The 19,274-nt window shown below is 38.5% G+C and overlaps 3 protein-coding genes across 4 annotated transcripts; all 3 read right to left on the reverse strand.

Annotated features, from left to right (window-relative positions):
- Positions 1-189: 189 nt before the first annotated feature.
- Positions 190-1,076, reverse strand: NDHS (NAD(P)H-quinone oxidoreductase subunit S). Its single transcript, XM_011102746.3, has one exon. It carries the CDS (start codon positions 978-980, stop codon positions 279-281), a length of 702 nt encoding a protein of 233 aa, XP_011101048.1. The 5' UTR covers positions 981-1,076; the 3' UTR covers positions 190-278.
- A 2,286-nt stretch (positions 1,077-3,362) lies between these two features.
- LOC105179148 (uncharacterized) lies at positions 3,363-10,460 on the reverse strand. Its single transcript, XM_011102747.3, has 5 exons — positions 9,138-10,460; positions 7,310-8,441; positions 4,914-6,273; positions 4,748-4,819; positions 3,363-4,096 (listed from the first exon to the last, which is right to left on the reverse strand). The coding sequence occupies exons 1-5, from the start codon at positions 9,859-9,861 to the stop codon at positions 3,476-3,478; spliced, it is 3,909 nt and encodes a 1,302-aa protein (XP_011101049.1). The 5' UTR covers positions 9,862-10,460; the 3' UTR covers positions 3,363-3,475.
- Positions 10,461-11,813: 1,353 nt separating this feature from the next.
- On the reverse strand, positions 11,814-19,212 carry LOC105179149 (uncharacterized). 2 transcript variants are annotated; one of them, XM_011102749.3, is made up of 5 exons: positions 17,843-19,212; positions 15,776-16,907; positions 13,351-14,710; positions 13,183-13,260; positions 11,814-12,483 (listed from the first exon to the last, which is right to left on the reverse strand). In XM_011102749.3, exons 1-5 carry the CDS (start codon positions 18,564-18,566, stop codon positions 11,863-11,865), a joined length of 3,915 nt encoding a protein of 1,304 aa, XP_011101051.1. In that variant the 5' UTR covers positions 18,567-19,212; the 3' UTR covers positions 11,814-11,862. The 2 variants fall into 2 exon arrangements, with proteins under 2 accessions (XP_011101051.1, XP_088737773.1); XM_088881647.1 differs by lacking the exon at positions 17,843-19,212 and adding an exon at positions 17,586-17,812.
- Between the last annotated feature and the right edge of the window lie 62 nt (positions 19,213-19,274).

Consider the following 19,274-nt stretch of genomic DNA (forward strand, 5'->3'; position numbering starts at 1 on the left):
TATTTTGGATAAGGCAATGCTAGTGGGAGTGACCTAAACAGACTACAACTTGGTCGTCATGCTTGCCAGAAACCATTCTATGCGAAAATCACTATTTGCTCTTTTCTGGACATGAATGAGTTCCATGATTTTGGGAAACAAACAAGGGCTCCTATAGCTATAATCAAAGAAAAATTGCAATCCGCAACATGAGAAATGGTGTATCATTACTCATTTATTCTCACCAAAACTCAATCTTGAGTTATGTACATTGTTGAAAACATGAAAGAAAAACCAAATCATGAACTCTTCTCCACCATTTCTTCAAGAATCACCGACCTGGGATTAACCATCGGCGGTCCCTTTTCACGGCGCTCAAGCTCTTCCAGCCTGAAGGTGATCAACCTATCCCAATTCCCACCTTCAAACAGCACCCCAGCCTTCCCATCAGTAATTCTCTGCACAATCCCACAGTACATGTAGAATGGATTGCTGGGATTCTTGACAATAGCAATCATACCAGGCAAAAGCAGTGGCAATTCCGGTGGTTTGGGCTTCTTCACCAGGCTCTGATCAAACCCAAGACTGGCTGAAGTCCCCCCCTTCTTGGGAGGTGGGTTTTGTTCAATGAACTTCTTGAGCCCCTTTTCACCACCTGGAAAGCCTCCTGTCAACCCCAGCAACTCCTTTTCAAATGCATCTTCTGATGTTTCAAGAACTGCTGGTTTTTCTTCAGGTGCTGGTGGTGGTGTTTCAGCCTCAGGTGGTGATGACTCTTTTGAGACATTTTTCTTGAGTTCTTGTTGAAGACCCTCTTCTCCGTTGCAAAGACCTCTGCCGCCCAGAATCTCATAAAGGTTGAATTTGGCTGTGGGTGAATTCTTGCATGGTGGTTTGGGGATTGTAAGGCTGGATTTCTGAGTGAAATTTGTTTGGCCAAGAAACTGTGATTTGTGCAAGATTGGGCCTTGAAGGCTTTGGAGATGAAAAGAAGCAGCCATGATTTTAGTTGTCAACTAGGTGAGGAGAGAGAGAGAGAGAGAGAGTAACTGGGTAAGGGGAATGCAAAGAATTAGAAAATTTTGGGGCTGAAATTTAGGCCACAGATGAGGTGATGCCAATATCTTGAAAGATTATGTGTCACGTCACCCGGGAAAATTACATTTTATCCTTTAACTTTGTTTTACATTTATTTCATTATTTTTTGTTTAACGTATAACTCATAAATTGAACATGTATTGATTAATAGCTGCTCTCCGTTGCGGTCATGTTTTTATGTGTAAAATTCCATTTAGACACATAGAAGGAACATCTTGCTGGAAACTTGAGAATTAATTGTTAAGTGCTACTGCGGGGACTCAATCTTAGTTATGACAAAGCTATGCTCTTGTGTAATTTCATGTTTGTTTCTCACTTTATCACTTCATTGTTAATTATATTTTAAATGGTTATTGGGATAATTGTTGTACTTCTCCAACACTTTACCGGAAACAATGCCAAATCTGATCAACCCAAGAAGAATGCTACTTCAAATTATTAGAATGTTTTCACAGATAGTTACCAAATCACCGACTTGAGCTTTTCTAAGTTTTAGCAAATGATACACCAAAATACTAAGGGTTAATTATACTTAAACCCCCTTTTAAAATACAAAATTATATTTTTCCTCACAATTTTTAAAATTATACTTACATCACCTTTAAAAATTCTCTATTTACAACTAACTCTCTTATGTTAGGGTTTGAACAAAAAATGATGAAATTTGCAAAAGAAAATTACAGATATTTTCAATTTTGCTTCTCATTTACCATTTTCTAAGCATATTTTTATATTTATAAAAAATAAATATAATATATATATAGAGTGACATCGACATCATTATATTTTCTCCTCATAAATACAAAATTATTGCAAGAAATATCGAATGAGGGGCAAAATTTAAAATTTTTTATTTTTTTGCTAATGTCAATATTTTTCTTCTAAATTCTGACAAAAGGAGGACAGTAATTTTCAAAAGGGGTGTTTATTGTAATTTTAAAACTTCTTTAGGAAAAAATATAATTTCACACTTTCAAAAAGTGTCTAAGTGTAATTAACCAAAATATTAATTTATAACCAACTATGAGCTTCCACTTCTGCTTGGATTTAATCTATAATATTACAAAATGAACAAATGCGATAGACACAAAAATGCAATTTTGAAACCATTGCACTAATTTTTTTGTAATCTAAAATATGCCCTTTAATTGATAATATAACTAACTTATTCAACTTTCCAAAATTTTACATAAACTGCCCAATTACAACTCTCTCATTCTTTAAAAACATTGGCTTAACTTCCATCTATCTACAGTACTGTCAATATTATTATTAATAAAAAAATGTATAATAGACGCAAAGTGGCAGCCATATATTTTTTAAAATATGATTTGTTAATTTATATATTTAAAGCGTGAAAAATTATTATATCCACGTAGGATAATAAAAAGAAGTGGAAATTTAAGGGCGGTGAATTACAAGAATCCATAACAAGGAAAAACATAAGAATTTGAAATAACGCCAAGATCTAGTAAAAACTTAGGTTGATAAAGGTCTAAGGTAAAGTTGTAAACCGGGCGGGGGGGGGGGGTGTGTTGAATCCCATACTATCATTGATTGACATCTTACCTCAATGGACTGAAGAAAACAATAAAATGATTCGATAGAAGTAGAAAATATATTGAATGATCTGGAGTAAACATAAAAATTATAATTAATCTTAAATGCAAAAGTTATTTCATAAGAAATAAAACACAAGGATTAAAGTTCATAGAAATATTCTTTTACAAACTAGTAAACATATTTATTTTTTTTTTAGAAAAAAGAAAAAAGAGAATGAAACAAACATAAATTTACAGAAGACATAATTTACAAAAAAAAAATTAAATCAAATAGGATGCATCCAACGTGCAATTCTTCCCTTAATTTCTACGCTCACATACAACTTTTTTTTTTTTTTCTTTTTTGAATGGTTAATATAATATATACATATATGTATATTATACTCTGTTGTCCCCCCACTCTGGGTTCGAGTTTTCAGAAGAAAGTTTGCAATTGAAAGTTATCATCACGAAAAATTAATACGAAATGGTTCAGAAAAGAAAGCCATTCCTTAGCAACCATCCCACTTCAAAATCACATCCCTTTCACCCAAACGAAAGGACAAGAGTAGAGCAGCACAGAGTACCTGATACCCCAAAGAACTTAGCATGCCAAAACTCTGAGGAAGTCCTATCGCATTGCAGCTTACAGCACACAACTCCGGCCAGGTGAAACTTTAAATTCGGAGGAAGAAACAACACCAAGTTTCCCATCTAGAAAGAGAAACTTGACAGAGAAAACGATAGAAGAACACGAGAGTTTTATTCATTAACTAGATAGGCAGCAAACACAGACGAGATCACAAGATAAGAAAACACCAACGGCATTTTTCAAAAACTCAGAAAAATAAATTGTCTCAATGTGTACTTTCAGGAGAATGGTGTATCCGACTTAAATTTAGTGACCCAGACACGATTGACTCTGGCATCATTGCCTCACATGCCTCTGAGGACACATCATCAGAATTAACCAATGCACCGCACCTAGTATCTACAAATTTCAGTTCATCATTGTTACTACCAGACTCCATTTGCGCAACTTTCACCTCTGATGGTAAAGGAGAATCAGACCCTTCAACACTCGCCACACATAAGGGCTTCTCCTTAACATCTGGCTCCACTAGTTCCTGGTCAAATTCAAAAGTTTCCTCCATGTTAACAGGGTCTGAGGCAGAAACCGGCTGTTTCGATGTTTCAATTGTGTCGCCAACTGGTGGACCCACTTCCTGTTTCAGGGATTCCCCACCCAGTCCTACCTGCTGCAAACTATTCTTATGATCTGCCTCAGTTCCAAAGTTTGGAAGAGCATCCTCTACACCCTGCATGTCGTCTGTTGGGCACCGCTTCTCAGTTTTGTTGTCTTCTGCGTTCTGATCCCCCCGATCAGTATTCAGAACCAGCTTACTCAATACTTTGCGTTTCTCACCATATTCAGCCCAAAAGTTTTCTTTCTGCATCTTATAGAGAGAGATTGATTTCTGCAGCAGAAGGAAATACTAGAATAAGAAAAATATTTAGAAATGCTTCCATTAGTTACATCACACTTGGATTGCTGCAATTGTAAAATAATACAGTAAAACAAAGTAAAATAGAATCGGGCTGGAAAGAAGGGTGGGAAGGTAGGGGATGTGAGGCATAAGTGCAGACACCAACTGCTTTTACGCCCAGTTACCTGATATAGATAAGGGAAAGTAGTTTATTTTGTACTCAAATGTGAACAAGAATAAGACATGCATTTTGCACTTCTCAGGACCGTGCTATCTCACAAATTAAACAATTCTGGCGGCAGTTAATCCCAACCTTTTAGAGAATAAAGCCTAAACTGAGACGTATTATCAAATCTGGTCCAAACGGAAAAACTAGAGTAATTACAGACAGTAAACATACATAAAAAAACTATTCACAACTGGAGGGGCACTAAGTGCTTACATATCAGTGGTGCCCGTTTATTATAACATAGTTGCAAGAAAGAATTGTCAGATGTGCAATTGGAGGCTGCAAGAATAGTTCTTAATGCATAACATGCATATATTTGTAACTTAAGGGTTCAGCTGCAGCTGGAGATGTATTACAAAACGAATATTTTCTTTTCACAAAAAATGCATATCCTATGTCCACAACAAAAATACCTGGAAAATAGAATCATCAGTAGACACAAAAAGAGCATAACTCCTATGAGGTACCATCTTAGCTTCTGTACCCTGTCAAGCACAGAGGAAAAATAATATCAGGATCAACACTGTTAAAGTCCAAGTATAACAATAAGATGAAGTATGTAATTAGTTGTAAACCTACCTCCATACGTAGAATGCTAGAATCATCACCATCAGACAATATGCTCGGATCCAGATCAATCAAGCTTGTGCACTTATTAAATAATTCAGGGTCAGTAAGATCAGCAGAAACGTCCAGTTTGGAAAGGTAAACATGGCAGAGGGGTACATCATCCTTCCCAGACATTTTAGCTACGTCACTAGTATCCTCCTGATTAATAAGGGGAACCTCAATGTCATTCTTCCCAAAGCTTTTTATCGACTGATTAATGTCAGAGCTGTCTGCCTGCTGATCAGCTAGAGTTTGCTCACTTTGAGCTGGCTGGATGGACTGAGCGGCCAAAGCTTCATCTCCACTTCGAGTGGAGTTGTTCTCTTTCTCAGAAGATATCATCTCCATGCTTGCACTCCTGTTTGACCCTTTAAACAAATCTGTACTTGTCTCCCAGCCTCTACCACGAGGCATGTTCCTAGATTGGTCCCAATCCGACCTCCCATAAATATGAGATTCCTCACCATAGACAGCATTATTTGCATCCCATCCATGTAATGGAGGACATGAATCATCCACCTGATTATGCCATCCCATTGGGCGGCCAGGGCCAGAAAACCTGTCAGCATCCGGAATATGGTAAGGGGCAGGAAGGTTTAACTCCATCGATGGTCTGACTCCAAACATTGGTGGAGCAGGAAATGGCTGCATAACTGAATGAAAACCCACAGGAGGTGGAGCATGTGGGAAAGGCAAGAAACCATTTGCCATAGGAGAAGGCCAGTTTGGGACGCCTCTCCAAGCATTTGCTTGAATCCTTCCCATGTTAGGATCACCAATCCTCCTATGGCGGATGTTCGACTTACCCCTGCTATCCTCTTCAGCTGAGCCCAGTAAAGGGCTATCCACACCAGTTCTGAAGGGGGGAGCAGGTGGAAATGACCTTGAACTGCTAGAGAAATGGTTGTTTCTCATAAAAGGTGAAGACACCGATAAGGTATCCACATCAGCTTGTAGAAGCTCTTCTCCAGGCAGTACATCCATGCCCAACTCCCGGCTACCCTTACCTTCCTTGCCAGAATACCCCCTCCAATCTTGGGAACCACCACTCCTCTGTGTTGATTCTTCGACATCAATACTCCGTCTTACATCAGGCCTACCAAACTGTCTCCTATCAGTGTTTGATGATGGAGATTTATCCACTAGCTGCAAAGGCGATGACCTCAAATGACCATCGTCCTTTTGACCATGTTTCTCCAATGACCGAGATGAAGAAGTCTTCTCCAATCCTCCAACACCACCAGCATAATCTCTAGCTGAAGTTATGTTGTGTCGCACTCTCTCTTCATAATTATAATCTCTATACTTCGACTCGTCTTGGTTCAGGGCCCTGGAAAATATTAACTAATGTGTAAAGACATCTGCTCAGAGCAGCACATGACATAATGATGCAAGATTAATTTTTTAAGGCATTTATACAGTATAACTGTGCCTGACTGGGAGGATTTTGTAGACCAACAAAATAGCAGGGTAATGTCAAGTCCAATAGAACATTTGTCAACCTAGAAAGACAAAGTAGATGCAAAGGATAACTTAGCAAGTTAAAGTCATGAGTCCTGATGAACATAAAGATGGTCAAAATGAACGGAACATATCCTGGTATGCACCACAAAAAATCTATGGTTTACAGGTACCCTTTAATTCATACCTAATATACCAACAAAATTCCCACAATGCAAATAATCCCAAATCCACAGAACAGCAGGAGAAAAGAACAACAAAAAAACAAAAAAGAGAGAAAGAAAGAAAAGAAAAACGAAAGAAAGAAGAACAGATCAAAAGAAGCTCATAAATAAGTTCAGAATATGGTTGCATATAATTGAGTTACAAAAGACACTTTGAAAATCAACTAACCAGCAAAGGCAACATTTACATTCATCTAACAGCCCTTGGAAAGCATGGTCCATATTCCAGATAGCTATTAAACATTCAATTGTATTTAAATATCAAAAAGCATTCTTCAAACTTGACATATTGCAACCAAAATAGATCGAATTCATACAATTGACTGTTAACAATCAGGCAATATCCAGAATATCTCATACGTGTAAATTATGTTACATTCTCTACAAATGAGAAAACAGTCAACTTATAACATATAATTCTCCATTTCTGTAATAAGCAACTGACAATTTACCATTTATAATTTTTCTTCTTTTTTTTCTTTAGGGAAATGCGTCCATCCTAATTGTGTAGATACCGATTCTTCAACTCATGCCCAAAACGAAAATAGGCATTTTGATTGCTAGATTATGAAGAAAAGAGTTTGCCGTATCCACGCAGACAATTATCCAACTCCAGATAAATGTTAATCAATTTAGTAAAAAGAAGCTAGACTAATGATACCACTGTCTGTATTCAATTACCTATAGTTATCCCTTGGAGCATGAGAACTTGAGCTGGGCGAACTCCGCCTTCTGCTGTGGCTAGAAGTATGCTCTAATTCAGAATTTCTAGAAGAAGACCGTACTCTATCAGAAGCATGGTCTACTCTTGCACTTTTCTTGTCAGCATCAGATCTTTGATCCTTTGTACCTCGAGATCTAATATCACCATAATCATCTTTTTCATTAGTTCTTCTCCTATCTTGATCATCTCGATACCTGGCTGCTCGATCGTCATGGGTTGGACTATCATCATAAGCACTTGATTTTCTAGCATGACGATCAGTAGCATAAGCATCATCCCTAGAGCGCTTAGGATCAGACTTATCACCAGAACGGTCTCTTGAGGCTCGTTCATCCCTATGCTTAGTGTCTCTGGGTCTCTTATCTCTATCAAATCCATCCCCTTGCTTACTATCCTTATGCCTAATGTCTCTTTCAATATCTTCATGAAACTTTTCTTCCTTGTGCCTATTGTCTCTACCCTCTTCATCTCTATAAATATTGTCCTTGCACCTATCATCTCTGTCTCCATCCTCACAATACCTTTCATCACTACGTCTAATATCTCTGTCTCCATCTTCAGCATATCTGCTATCCTTACATCTGTTATCCCTATCACCATCTTCATGGTACTTCTCATCTCGTCGGCTTTCTCTTTCAACACCTTCCCGGTACTTGTCATCCTTCCGCCTGCCATCTCGTTCTCCATCGTCACGATGTTTCTCATCCTTTCGTCTAGTGTCTCTATCACCATTTTCCCGATATCTGTCATCTCTACGTCTGGCATCTTTCTCACCACCTTCTCGATATTTATCATTATGATGTTTATTATCCTTGTCAGCATCTTCCCGGTACTTCTCATCCCTCCGCCTGTCATCCTTATGACTATCTTCATGATATTTATCCACATAGCCACCATCCTTATGCTTATCATCTCTGTATTTCACATCTTTGGCACGATCACCTCTTGAGGACAACCGTCTCTCATCACCTTCTTTAAAATCATCATAATGTTTTTCTTTTTCACTAGAACCTTCTCTTTTTTTGCGTATCCTTTTCTCAATCTCCTTCTCCAACTCAGGATTTTGCGACTCGTCCTGTGAAGTACGCTCTGCAGAAATAAACAAAATTCAATATTAGAAGTACTCAAAACTCCTTCAGCTGCTACTACAGCAACCAATCTACATGGCAAATAAGCAAACAAATATTTAGAAGCAAATTTTCTGTTAACAACCAACATTTGACTACAGTCATGCATCAAATACCACTCAGCAACATAAACATGAATGCTAATGATCAGAAAATCTTAGGGCAACACGTCTTTTCTTCTTGAAAAATAGGAATAAAATATTAATCATCAGGCATAGCAAATCATTGTAATACCAATCTGTCCTCAGTAAGTCCCGTAGGAACATTCTTCCACCTTTCCCCTCACCCAGAAACCTTTGCATAGACCTGAAATTTCTTGCAATATATTTATATCCATTAAGCATCTGTACTAAAAAATCTAATAGCCAGAGTCAAACTCGGAAATTTTCACGCTCAGAAACCAACTTCACAAAAACAAACTGAATATGAAACATTTTTATAGAGTGCTTTGAATGAGTACTGATTGAACTCCCAAAACGATCAGAAAAATGAATGGATGTTGTAATAGCTATTTAATACATATAGAAGGCTTAGCAAGTACCCCAATTGATAGTCTGGGAATCAAACAAAAGTATAAAAGAGACTTTTTGTTTAGCATTACATCAAGAAAGAGAAGTTATCAGTCACCAACTCTGAACCATCCAAAAGAGTACCTTACCAGTATTTTCTCGCGACCGCTTACCCTGTCTCTCCTCACTAAAATCCCTCCATAGGGTCCCTTGCTTCTTCACAACATCGTCAGCATCACCACTCTTACTCTCCGGACCCACATTCTTCTCCTTGTCCAATCTGCGGTCCTTGTCTTTCGACTCCTTCCCTTCTCTACGTGCAGAAGAATCCCTCTCAGACTTCCGCTTCATCTCATCTTTACTCTTACCATCATCTTTGTCCACCAATACAGATGCTAAACTGTCCTCTTTTCTCTCACCAGCAATTCCACTGTCGTGCCGTTTACTCTTATTCTTTGACTCAATTCTCATGTTTTCACCTTTATTGCTATTTTCCTTCGATTTGGTGTCAACTTTCAAGCTCTCCCCTTTATGCATTTCCCTTTCCATGTTCCTATCGCTGTCCCCTCTGTCATCTCCACCCCCATTCCACCTATCACCACCAACATCAGTTTTCTCTTTTCGCCGTTTGGATGAAACATATGCCTCCAATACATCGCCATTCCCACTCAGATCTTTACTGTCCTTGCTTTCTCTCACCTGGGATGCAATTTTGCGCTTTTCACCAGATGCCGAATCCTTATGAACCCTAACAGAGTTTTCGTCTTTACTACCTTTCTCCTTCATCTTTATTACATCCTCATCAGAGTCGGAGTAATCCTTTGAACTGTGTTTGCTCTGTTTATGCGATTTGTGCCTCGAACTCCGGGGCATCTCGGCAACTCCGCCAAAGAAAAAGAAAAACCGCTTAAGTTTCACGAAAGTCCGGCCCTGCTTTCCCTTTCCACTCCGGAAACCCAACTAAAACTAAACCCCGGAATGTTTATACCGAAGGAAAAGCCACCGACAAAACAAACTTAAGGGGAGCCCCGAATGACAGGAACTCAGTCACTCACCCAAAACCACCAAAGTAAACAGCCTAACCCTTAATAAACCCGAAACCCTAGTTCAAACTTTCCCTAAACAAAATTTTCAAATACACCGAATCCAAACAGACTATGAAGACCCAATCGAATCTGAAAATACCAACACTCTAAAACCGACCGTTGGCAGTCCAAAATCTTTGACCCCTCTCAGATCGTTGGGTTGCGGCGGAACAAAAATTGGGAATCTATGCACGGTTACAGCATCTCTATTTATTTGTTGGGGGCAAAAAATACATTTGCGAAAGTCAAAAGATAAAAAGGACAAATATCAGAAAAAATTACGCAGAAAATTTGAAGAAAAGGGGAAGAAGAAATTGGAAAGTTTTGCCACAGAGAGAGAGATCGGAGGCGAAGTCCTGATGTCTGCGAAAATAGAAAAATGTGATTCGTATTGGGGTATCGCGGATAACTGCGGGGGGGGTGGGTGAAATGGAATGACCATTTTAGCCTTACTCTGTGTGGTAATTTACGAGCTTTGTTTCACCTCAGCCTCAGCCTCGTCACTTGGCCGCCAATTTGCCAAGCAATTCCAATCTATTTTATATATTTTATTTAAGAAGAACTTTGGGTAAATTACAACTCCTCTATAAAATTCCACATAATAACAAATATTTTTTATTATTTAAAAATTTATAAATATTCTACAAATAAAAAGTAATTATAGTTCCCAGAGAATAAAATAAATATTACTAATTCTTACTTAAAAAATTTAAAATATATATTTAAAACAATGTAAAAAAATTTGAGGGTGATAAAAAAATCATCTATAGGGAATATTAATCTATAAAAATATTTTAAAAAATTATAAACTAAATTTAATATCAAAATTTATAATCCATAAAAATATTTTCATCAGTTCAACAAAAAAAATTGAATAAAAATTCAACAAAAACTAATGGAATAATTTACTATTAGATTGACGTTAAAATAAGGGGAAATAATTATAATTTTTCAAATAATAAGAAAATATCTATAATTATATCGAACCTCCAATATGATTGTTGTAACTTACGCAAAAAAATTACAGACATAATAGTTATTATAGATACAAAATATTATCTTTTTTTTTTTTTTTTGGAGAAATCAATTAGTAGTAAGTTATGACATCCTAGGTATGAATAAATTTGGAGGAGACTTAAAAGTATTTTATACATTTCAAAGAATGGGAATTGAGAAGTTGTCCAATTGTAAACATCCATACATTTCAAATAATTGTCTCACTTAACTCGGTAAAACTACATTTTATCTTGACATTTATATCATTATCATTATTTTTTTTAAACGTATAACTCATGAATTCAACATATTTTTATTTGTAAAATTTACCCTAAGCCACATTTCAGCCAATCAAAATTGACAGAAATCTGAGTTGGAGATTTCAGAAAAAAATTGCAATTAGAAGTTATCATCATGAAAAATTAATACGACACGGTTCAGCATTTTTTTAGCAACCATACTACTTCAATATCACATCCCTTTTACCCAAAGGACAGGACAAGAGTAGAACAGGCACAGGATACCTGATGGCCTAGAGAACTTCGCAGCCAATACTCTGAGGAAGTCCTATCGCATTGCAGCTTACAGCTCACAACTCTGGCCAGGTGAAGCTTTAAATTCGGAGGAAGAAACAACACCAAGTTTCCCATCTAGAAAGAGAAACTTGACAGAGAAAATGATAGAAGAATTCGGGAGTTTTATTCATTAGCTAGATAAGCAGCAAACACAGAGGAGATCACAAGATAAGAAAACAATAACGGCATTTTTCAAAAACTCAGAAAAATAAATTGTCTCAATGTGTACTTTCAGGAGAATGGTGTATCCGACTTAAATTTACCGACCCAGACACGATTGACTCTGGCATCATTGCCTCACATGCCTCCAAGGACACATCATCAGAATTAACCAATGCACTGCACCTAGCATCTACAAATTTCAGTTCATCATTGTTACTACCAGACTCCATTATCGCAACTTTCACCTCAGATGGTAAAGGAGAATCAGATCCTTCAACACGCCCCACGCACAAGGGCTTCTCCTTAACATCTGGCTCCACTAGTCCCCGGTCAAATTCCAAAGTTTCCTCCATGTTAACAGGGTCTGAGGTAGAAATTGGCTGTTTCAATGCTTCAATCGTGTCGCCAACTGGTAGAGCAACTTCCTGTTTCAAGGTTTCCACGCCCAGTCCTACCTCCTGCAAACTATGCCTATGATCTGCCTCAGTTTCAAAGTTTGGAAGAGCATCCTCTACACCCTGCATGTCATCCGTTGGGCACAGCTTCTCAGTTTTGTCATCTTCTGCGTTCTGATCCCCCTGATCAGAATTTAGAATCTGCTTACTCAATACTTTGAGTTTCTCACCATCTTCAGCCCAAAGGTTTCGTTTTTGCATCTTATAGAGGGATATTGATTTCTGCAGCACATGAAATTACTAAAGTAAGCAAAACATTAAGGAACGCTTCCATTAATTACATAACACTTGCCCTGCCGCAATTATAAAATTCACTAATACAGTACTACAAAGTAAAATAAAATCAGGCTGAGAAAAAGGGTGGGAAGGTAGGTGGTGGGACGGACTCAGAGACAACAAAGACCACAATAGATGTTAGGCAGGGCAGACAACAACTGCTTTTACGCCCAGTTTACCTGATATAGATACAGGGAAGTAGTTCATTTTGTACTCACATATGACCAAGTTAGATAAAACAGACATGCATTTTGCTCTTCTCAGGACCCTGCTATCTCACAAATTAAACAATAACTCTGCTAGCAGTTAATCCCAACCTTCTAGAGACTAAGCCTACACTTGGGCAAGTATTATCAAATTTGGTCCAAAAGAAAAACTGGAGTAATTAGAGACAGTAAACATAAATAAAAGCATTCACAAAAGGAGGGGCACCACGTGCTCACCTATGAGTGCTACTGATCAATTATAACATAAGAGGCAAGAAAAAAACTTGGCAGATGTGCAATAGGAGGCAGCAAGAATAGTTCTGAATGCATAACATGCATATAGTTTGTAACATAAGGGTTCAGCTGCAGCTGGAAATGTATTACAAGCCGTATATTTTCTTTCAGAAAGATGCATATCCTATGTCCAAAACAAATATACCTGGAAAATAGAATCATCAGTAGACACAAAAAGTGCATAACTCATAAGCCTATGAGGTACCAGCTTAGCTTCTGTAGCCTGTCATGCACAGAGGAAAAATAATATTAGGATCAGCTCTATTAATATCCAAGTATAATGATTAGATGATGCAATTAGTCGTAAACCTACCTCCATACACAGAATGCTAGAATCATCACCATCAGACGATATGCTCTGATCGAGATCAATCAAGCTTGTGCACTTATCAAATAATTCAGGTTCAGTTAGGTCAGCAGAAATATCCAGTTTGGAAAAGTAAACATGGCAGAGGGGTGCATCATCCTTCCTGGATATTTTAGCTACATCACTAGTATCCTCCTGACTAATAAGGGGAACCTCAATGTCATTCTTCCCAAAGCTTTTTATCAACTGACTAATGTCAGTGCTGTCTGCCTGCTGATCAGCTAGAGTTTGCTCACTTTGAGCTGGCTGGATGGACTGAGTGGCCAAAGCTTCATCTCCACTTCGAGTGGAGTTATTCTCTTTCTCAGAAGATAGCATCTCCATGCTTGTACTCCTGTTTGGCCCTTTAAACATATCTGAACTTGTCTCCCAGCCTCGACCACGAGGCATGTTCCTAGATTGGTCCCAATCGAACCTCCCATAAATATGAGATTCCTCACCATAGACAGCATTACTTGCATCCCAGCCATGTAATGGAGGGCATGAATCATCCACCTGATTATGCCAACCCATTGGACGGCCAGGGCCAGAAAACCTGTCAGCATCCGGAATATGGTAAGGGGCAGAATGGTTTAACTCCATCGATGGTCTGACACCAAACAGTGGTGGAGCAGGAAATGGCTGCATAACTGAATGAAAACCCACAGGAGGTGGAGCATGTGGGAAAGGCAAGAAACCATTTGCCATAGGAGAAGGCCAGTTCGGGACGCCTCTCCAAGCATTTGCTTGAATCCTTCCCATATTAGGATCACCACTCCTCCTATGGCGGATGTTCGACTTACCCCTGCCATCCTCTTCAGCTGAGCCTAGTAAAGGGCTATCCACACCAGTTCTGAAGGAGGGAGGAGGCAGAAATGACTTAGAGCTGCTAGAGAAATGGTTTTTTCTCATAAAAGGTGAAGAAACCGATAAGGTATCTGCATCAGCTTGTAGAAGCTCTTCTCCAGGCAGTACATCCATGCTCAACTCCCGGCCACCCTTACCTTCCTTGCCAGAATACCCCCTCCAATCTCGAGAACCACCACTCCTCTCTGTTGATTCTTCAACATCAGTACTCCGTCTTACATCAGGCCTACCAAACTGTCTCCTATCAGTGCTCGATGATGGAGATTTATCCACTAGCTGCAAAGGCGATGACCTCAAATGACCATCATCCTTTTGACCATGTTTCTCCAATGACCGAGATGAAGAAGTCTTCTCCAATCCTCCAACACCACCAGCATAATCTCTAGCTGAAATTATGTTGTGTCGCACTCTCTCTTCATAATTATAATCTCTGTACTTCGGCTCATCTTGGTTCAGGGCCCTGGAAAATATTAACTTAATGTGTAAAGACATCTGCTTAGAGCAGCACATCAAATATGATGCAAGATTAATTTTTTAAGCAATTTATACAGTATAACTATGCCTGCCTGGGTGGATTATGTAGACGAACAAAATAGCAGGGTGATGTGAAGTTCAAAAGAACACTTGTCAACCTAGAAAGAAAGGGTAGATGCAAAGAATAACATAGCAGGTTAAATTCATGACCAAACATAAAGATGGTCAAATGAAAGGAACATATTCTGGTACCGAACACAAAATCTATGATCTACAGATACCTTCCAATTCAGACCTAGGACCAACAAAATTACCATAAGTCCAATAATCCCCCATCCACAAAAAAGCAGGAACAGAAAAAATAGTACCGAAAGAAGAACAGATCCAAAAGAAGTTCATAAATGAGTTTAGAATCTGATTGCATATAATTAAGGCACTGCAGACACTTCGAAACTCAACAAGCCAGCAAAGGAAACATTTACATTCATCTAACACCCTCGGAAAGCATAGTACATTTTCCAGATAGTTATTACAAACATTAAGTTATATTTAAATATCAAAAGCATTCTTCAAATTTAACATATCGCAACCAAAATAGATCGAATTCATACAATTGACTATTAACAATCAAGCAAGATTCAGATTGTCTCACACTTGTAAATTACATTCTCTTAAAATGTAGTCATAATATAGATGAAATACATTCACAATATCACTTTCAACATCATTTTTATGTTCCAATCACTTTGTTATTTGAGAAAACAGTCAACTTATAACATATAATTCCCCATTTCTGCATTAAGCAACTGACAAGTTTTATCATTTTTATGTTTGTTCTATTTTTCCTTTGTGGAAATGCATCCACCCTAATGTACAGATAACCGGTTCTCAAACTCATGCCCACAATAAAAATAGGCATGTTGATTGCTAGATAATGAAGAAAAGACTTTGCCGTATCCACGCAGAAAAAGAAAAAACAACTCCAGATAAATGTAAAATCAATTTAATGATAAGAAGCTGACTAATGATGCCATTGCCTGTATCCAAGTACCTATAGTTATCCCTTGGAGCATGGGAACTTGAGCTTGGCGAACTCCGCCTTCTGCTGTGGCTAGAAGTATGTTCTATCTCAGCATTTCTAGAAGAAGACCATACTCTATCAGTAGGCAGGTCCACTCTTGCACTTTTCTTTTCAGCATCAGATCTTTGATCCTTTGTACCTCGAGATCTAATATCACCATAATCCTCTTTTTCATTCGTTCTTCTCCTATCTTGATCATCTCGATACCTGGCTGTTCGATCATCATGGGTTGGACTATCATCATAAGCACCTGATTTTCTAGCATGACGATCAGCAGAATAAGCATCATCCCTAGAGCGCTTAGGTTCAGACTTATCGCCAGAACGGTCTCTTGAGGTTTGTTCATCCCTATGCTTGGTGTCTCTGGGTCTCTTATCTCTATCGAATCCATCCCCTTGCTTACTATCCTTATGCCTAATGTCTCTATCAATGTCATCATGAAACTTTTCTTCCTTGTGCCTATTGTCTCCATCATCTTCATCTCTATAAATATTGTCTTTGCGCCTGTCATCTCTGTCTCCATCCTCATAATACTTTTCATCACCATGTCTCATATCTCTGTCACCATCTTCAGCATATCTGCTATCCTTACGTCTGTTATCCCTATCACCATCTTCATGGTACTTATCATCTCGTCGGCATTCTCTTTCAACTCCTTCCCGATACTTGTCATCCTTCCGCCTGCCATCTCGTTCTCCATCTTCACGATGTTTCTCATCCTTTCGTCTAGTGTCTCTATCACCATTTACCCGACATCTGGCATCTCTACGTCTGGCATCTTTCTCACCATCTTCTCGATATTTATCATTATGATGTTTATTATCCTTGTCAGCGTCTTCCCGGTACTTCTCATCCCTACGCCTATCGTCCTTGTGACTATCTTCATGATATTTATCCAAATAGCCACCATCCTTATGCTTATCATCTCTGTATTTCACATCTTTGGCACGATCACCTCTTGAGGACAACCGTCTCTCATCACCTTCTTTAAAATCATCATAATGTTTTTCTTTTTCACTAGAACCTTCTCTTTTTTTGTGTATCCTTTTCTCGATCTCCTTCTCCCACTCAGGATCGTGCGACTCGTCCTGTGAAGTACGCTCTGCAGAAACAAACAAAATTGGAAATTAGAAGTACTAAATACTCCTTTAGCTATTACAGCAACCAAACCAATCTACATGGCAAATAAGCAAACAAATTATTAGAAAGCAAAATTCTGTTAATTACCCAACATTTGACTACAGTCTCAAACCAAATACCACCCAGCAACATAAAGAATGATCAAGTGCAAACATGAATGCTAATGATTAGGACAAGTAACATATTAGGGGAAACGCCTTTTCTTCTCGAAGAATAGGAAGAAAATACTAAATTATCAAGCACAGCAAATCATTGTAATACCAATCTGTCCTCAGTAAGTCCTATAGGAACATTCCATCCACCCTTCCCCTCACTGGAAAACCTTTAACCTGAAATTTCTTGCAATATATTTATATTCATTAAGCATCTGCACTAAAAAATCTAATAACCAGAGAGTCAAACTGGAAAATTTTCATGCTCAGAAACCAACTGCTCAAATACAAACTGAAGATAACACGTTCTGATAAACAGCTTTGAATGATGTTATAATAGCTATTTAATAAATATAAAAAGCTTAGCAAGTCCCCGAATTGATTGTGCAGGAATCAAACAAAAAAATGGTAGAAGTTTAGTTTAGCGTTGCATCAACAAAGAGAAGTTATCAATCACCATATTTGAACCATCCAAAAGAGTACCTCACCAGTATTTTCTCGCGACTGTTTAATTTTCATGCTCAGAAACCAACTGCTCAAATACAAATTGAAGGTAACACATTCTGATAAACAGCTTTGAACGATGTCATAATAGCTATTTAATAAATATAAAAAGCTTAGCAAGTCCCCAAATTGATTGTGCAGGAATCAAACAAAAAAAAAAAAAGAGAAGTTTAGTTTAGCGTTGCATCAACAAAGAGAAGTTATCAATCACCATATTGAACCATCCACAAGAGTACCTTACCAGTATTTTCTCGCAACTGTTTACCCTGTCTCTCCTCACTAAAATCCCCGCATTGGGTCCCTTGCTTCTTCACAACATCCTCAGCATCACCACTCTTACTCTCCGGACCCACATTCTTCTCCTTGTCCAATCTGCGGTCCTTGTCCTTCGACTCCTTCCCTTCTCTACGTGCAGAAGAATCCCTCTCAGACTTCCGCTTCGCCTCCCCTTTACTCTTACCATCCTCTTTGTTCAACAATACTGATACTAAACTGTCCTCTTTTCTCTCACCAGCAACTCCACTCTCGTGCCGTTTACTCTTATTCTTCGACTCAATTCTCATGTTTTCACCTTTATTGCTATTTTCTTTCGATTTGGTGTCAACTTTCAAACTCTCCCCTTTATGCATTTCCCTTTCCATGTTCCTATCGCCATACCCTCTGTCATCTCCACCCCCATTCCACCTATCACCACCAACATCAGTTTTCTCTTTTCGCCGTTTGGATGAAACATACACCTCCAATACATCGCCATTCCCACTCAGATCTTTACTGTCCTTGCTTTCTCGCACCTGGGATGAAATTTTGCGCTTTTCACCAGATGCCGAATCCCTATGAACCCTAACAGAGTTGTCGTCTTTACCACCTTTCTCCTTCATCTGTAACACATCCTCATCAGAGTCGGTGTAATCCTTTGAACTGTGTTTGCTCTGTTTATGCGATTTGTGCCTCGAACTCCTGGGCATCTCGTCAACTCAGCCAAAGAAAAAAAAACGCTTAAGTTTCACGAAAGTCCGGTCCTGCTTTCCCTTTCCACACTCCGGAAACCCAACTAAAACTAAACCCCGAAATGTTTATACCAAAGAAAAAGCCAGCGACAAAACAAACTTATGGGAAGCCCCCAATGACAGGAACTAAGTCACTCACCCAAAACCACAAAAAAATAAAAAAGGCCTAACCCTTAACAATACACAAAACCCTAATTCAAGCTTTTCCTAAACAAAACTTTCGAATACACCGAATCCAATCAGGCAATGGAGACCCAATCGGGACCTGAAAATACCAACACCGTAAAATCGGCCGTTGGCAGTCCAAAAACTTTGACCCCTCTCAGATCGCTGGGTTGCGGCGGAACAAAATTGGGGAACCTATGCACGCATACATAGCATCTCTATTTATTTGTTGGGGAGAAAAAATACATATGCGGAAGTCGAAAGATAAAAAGGAAATATCAGAAAATGAGGCAGAAAATTTGAAGAAAAGGGGAAGAAGAAAATGGAAATTTTTGCAAGAGAGGGAGAGAGATCGGAAGCGAAGTCCTGATGTCTGCGAAAAGGGCAAATTGCAATCTACCCTCCTATTAGTCAGCAATGGCAAAACGCCCCCTTACGGAAAAGAAATTCTCAATTTGCCACCCAGAAGTTTTTAGAAAGGAGCATAATACCCCTTATGTC

Source organism: Sesamum indicum, linkage group LG6, assembly GCF_026168435.1.
Source record: "Sesamum indicum cultivar Baizhima isolate 11 linkage group LG6, ASM2616843v1, whole genome shotgun sequence".
Taxonomy (NCBI): domain Eukaryota; kingdom Viridiplantae; phylum Streptophyta; class Magnoliopsida; order Lamiales; family Pedaliaceae; genus Sesamum; species Sesamum indicum.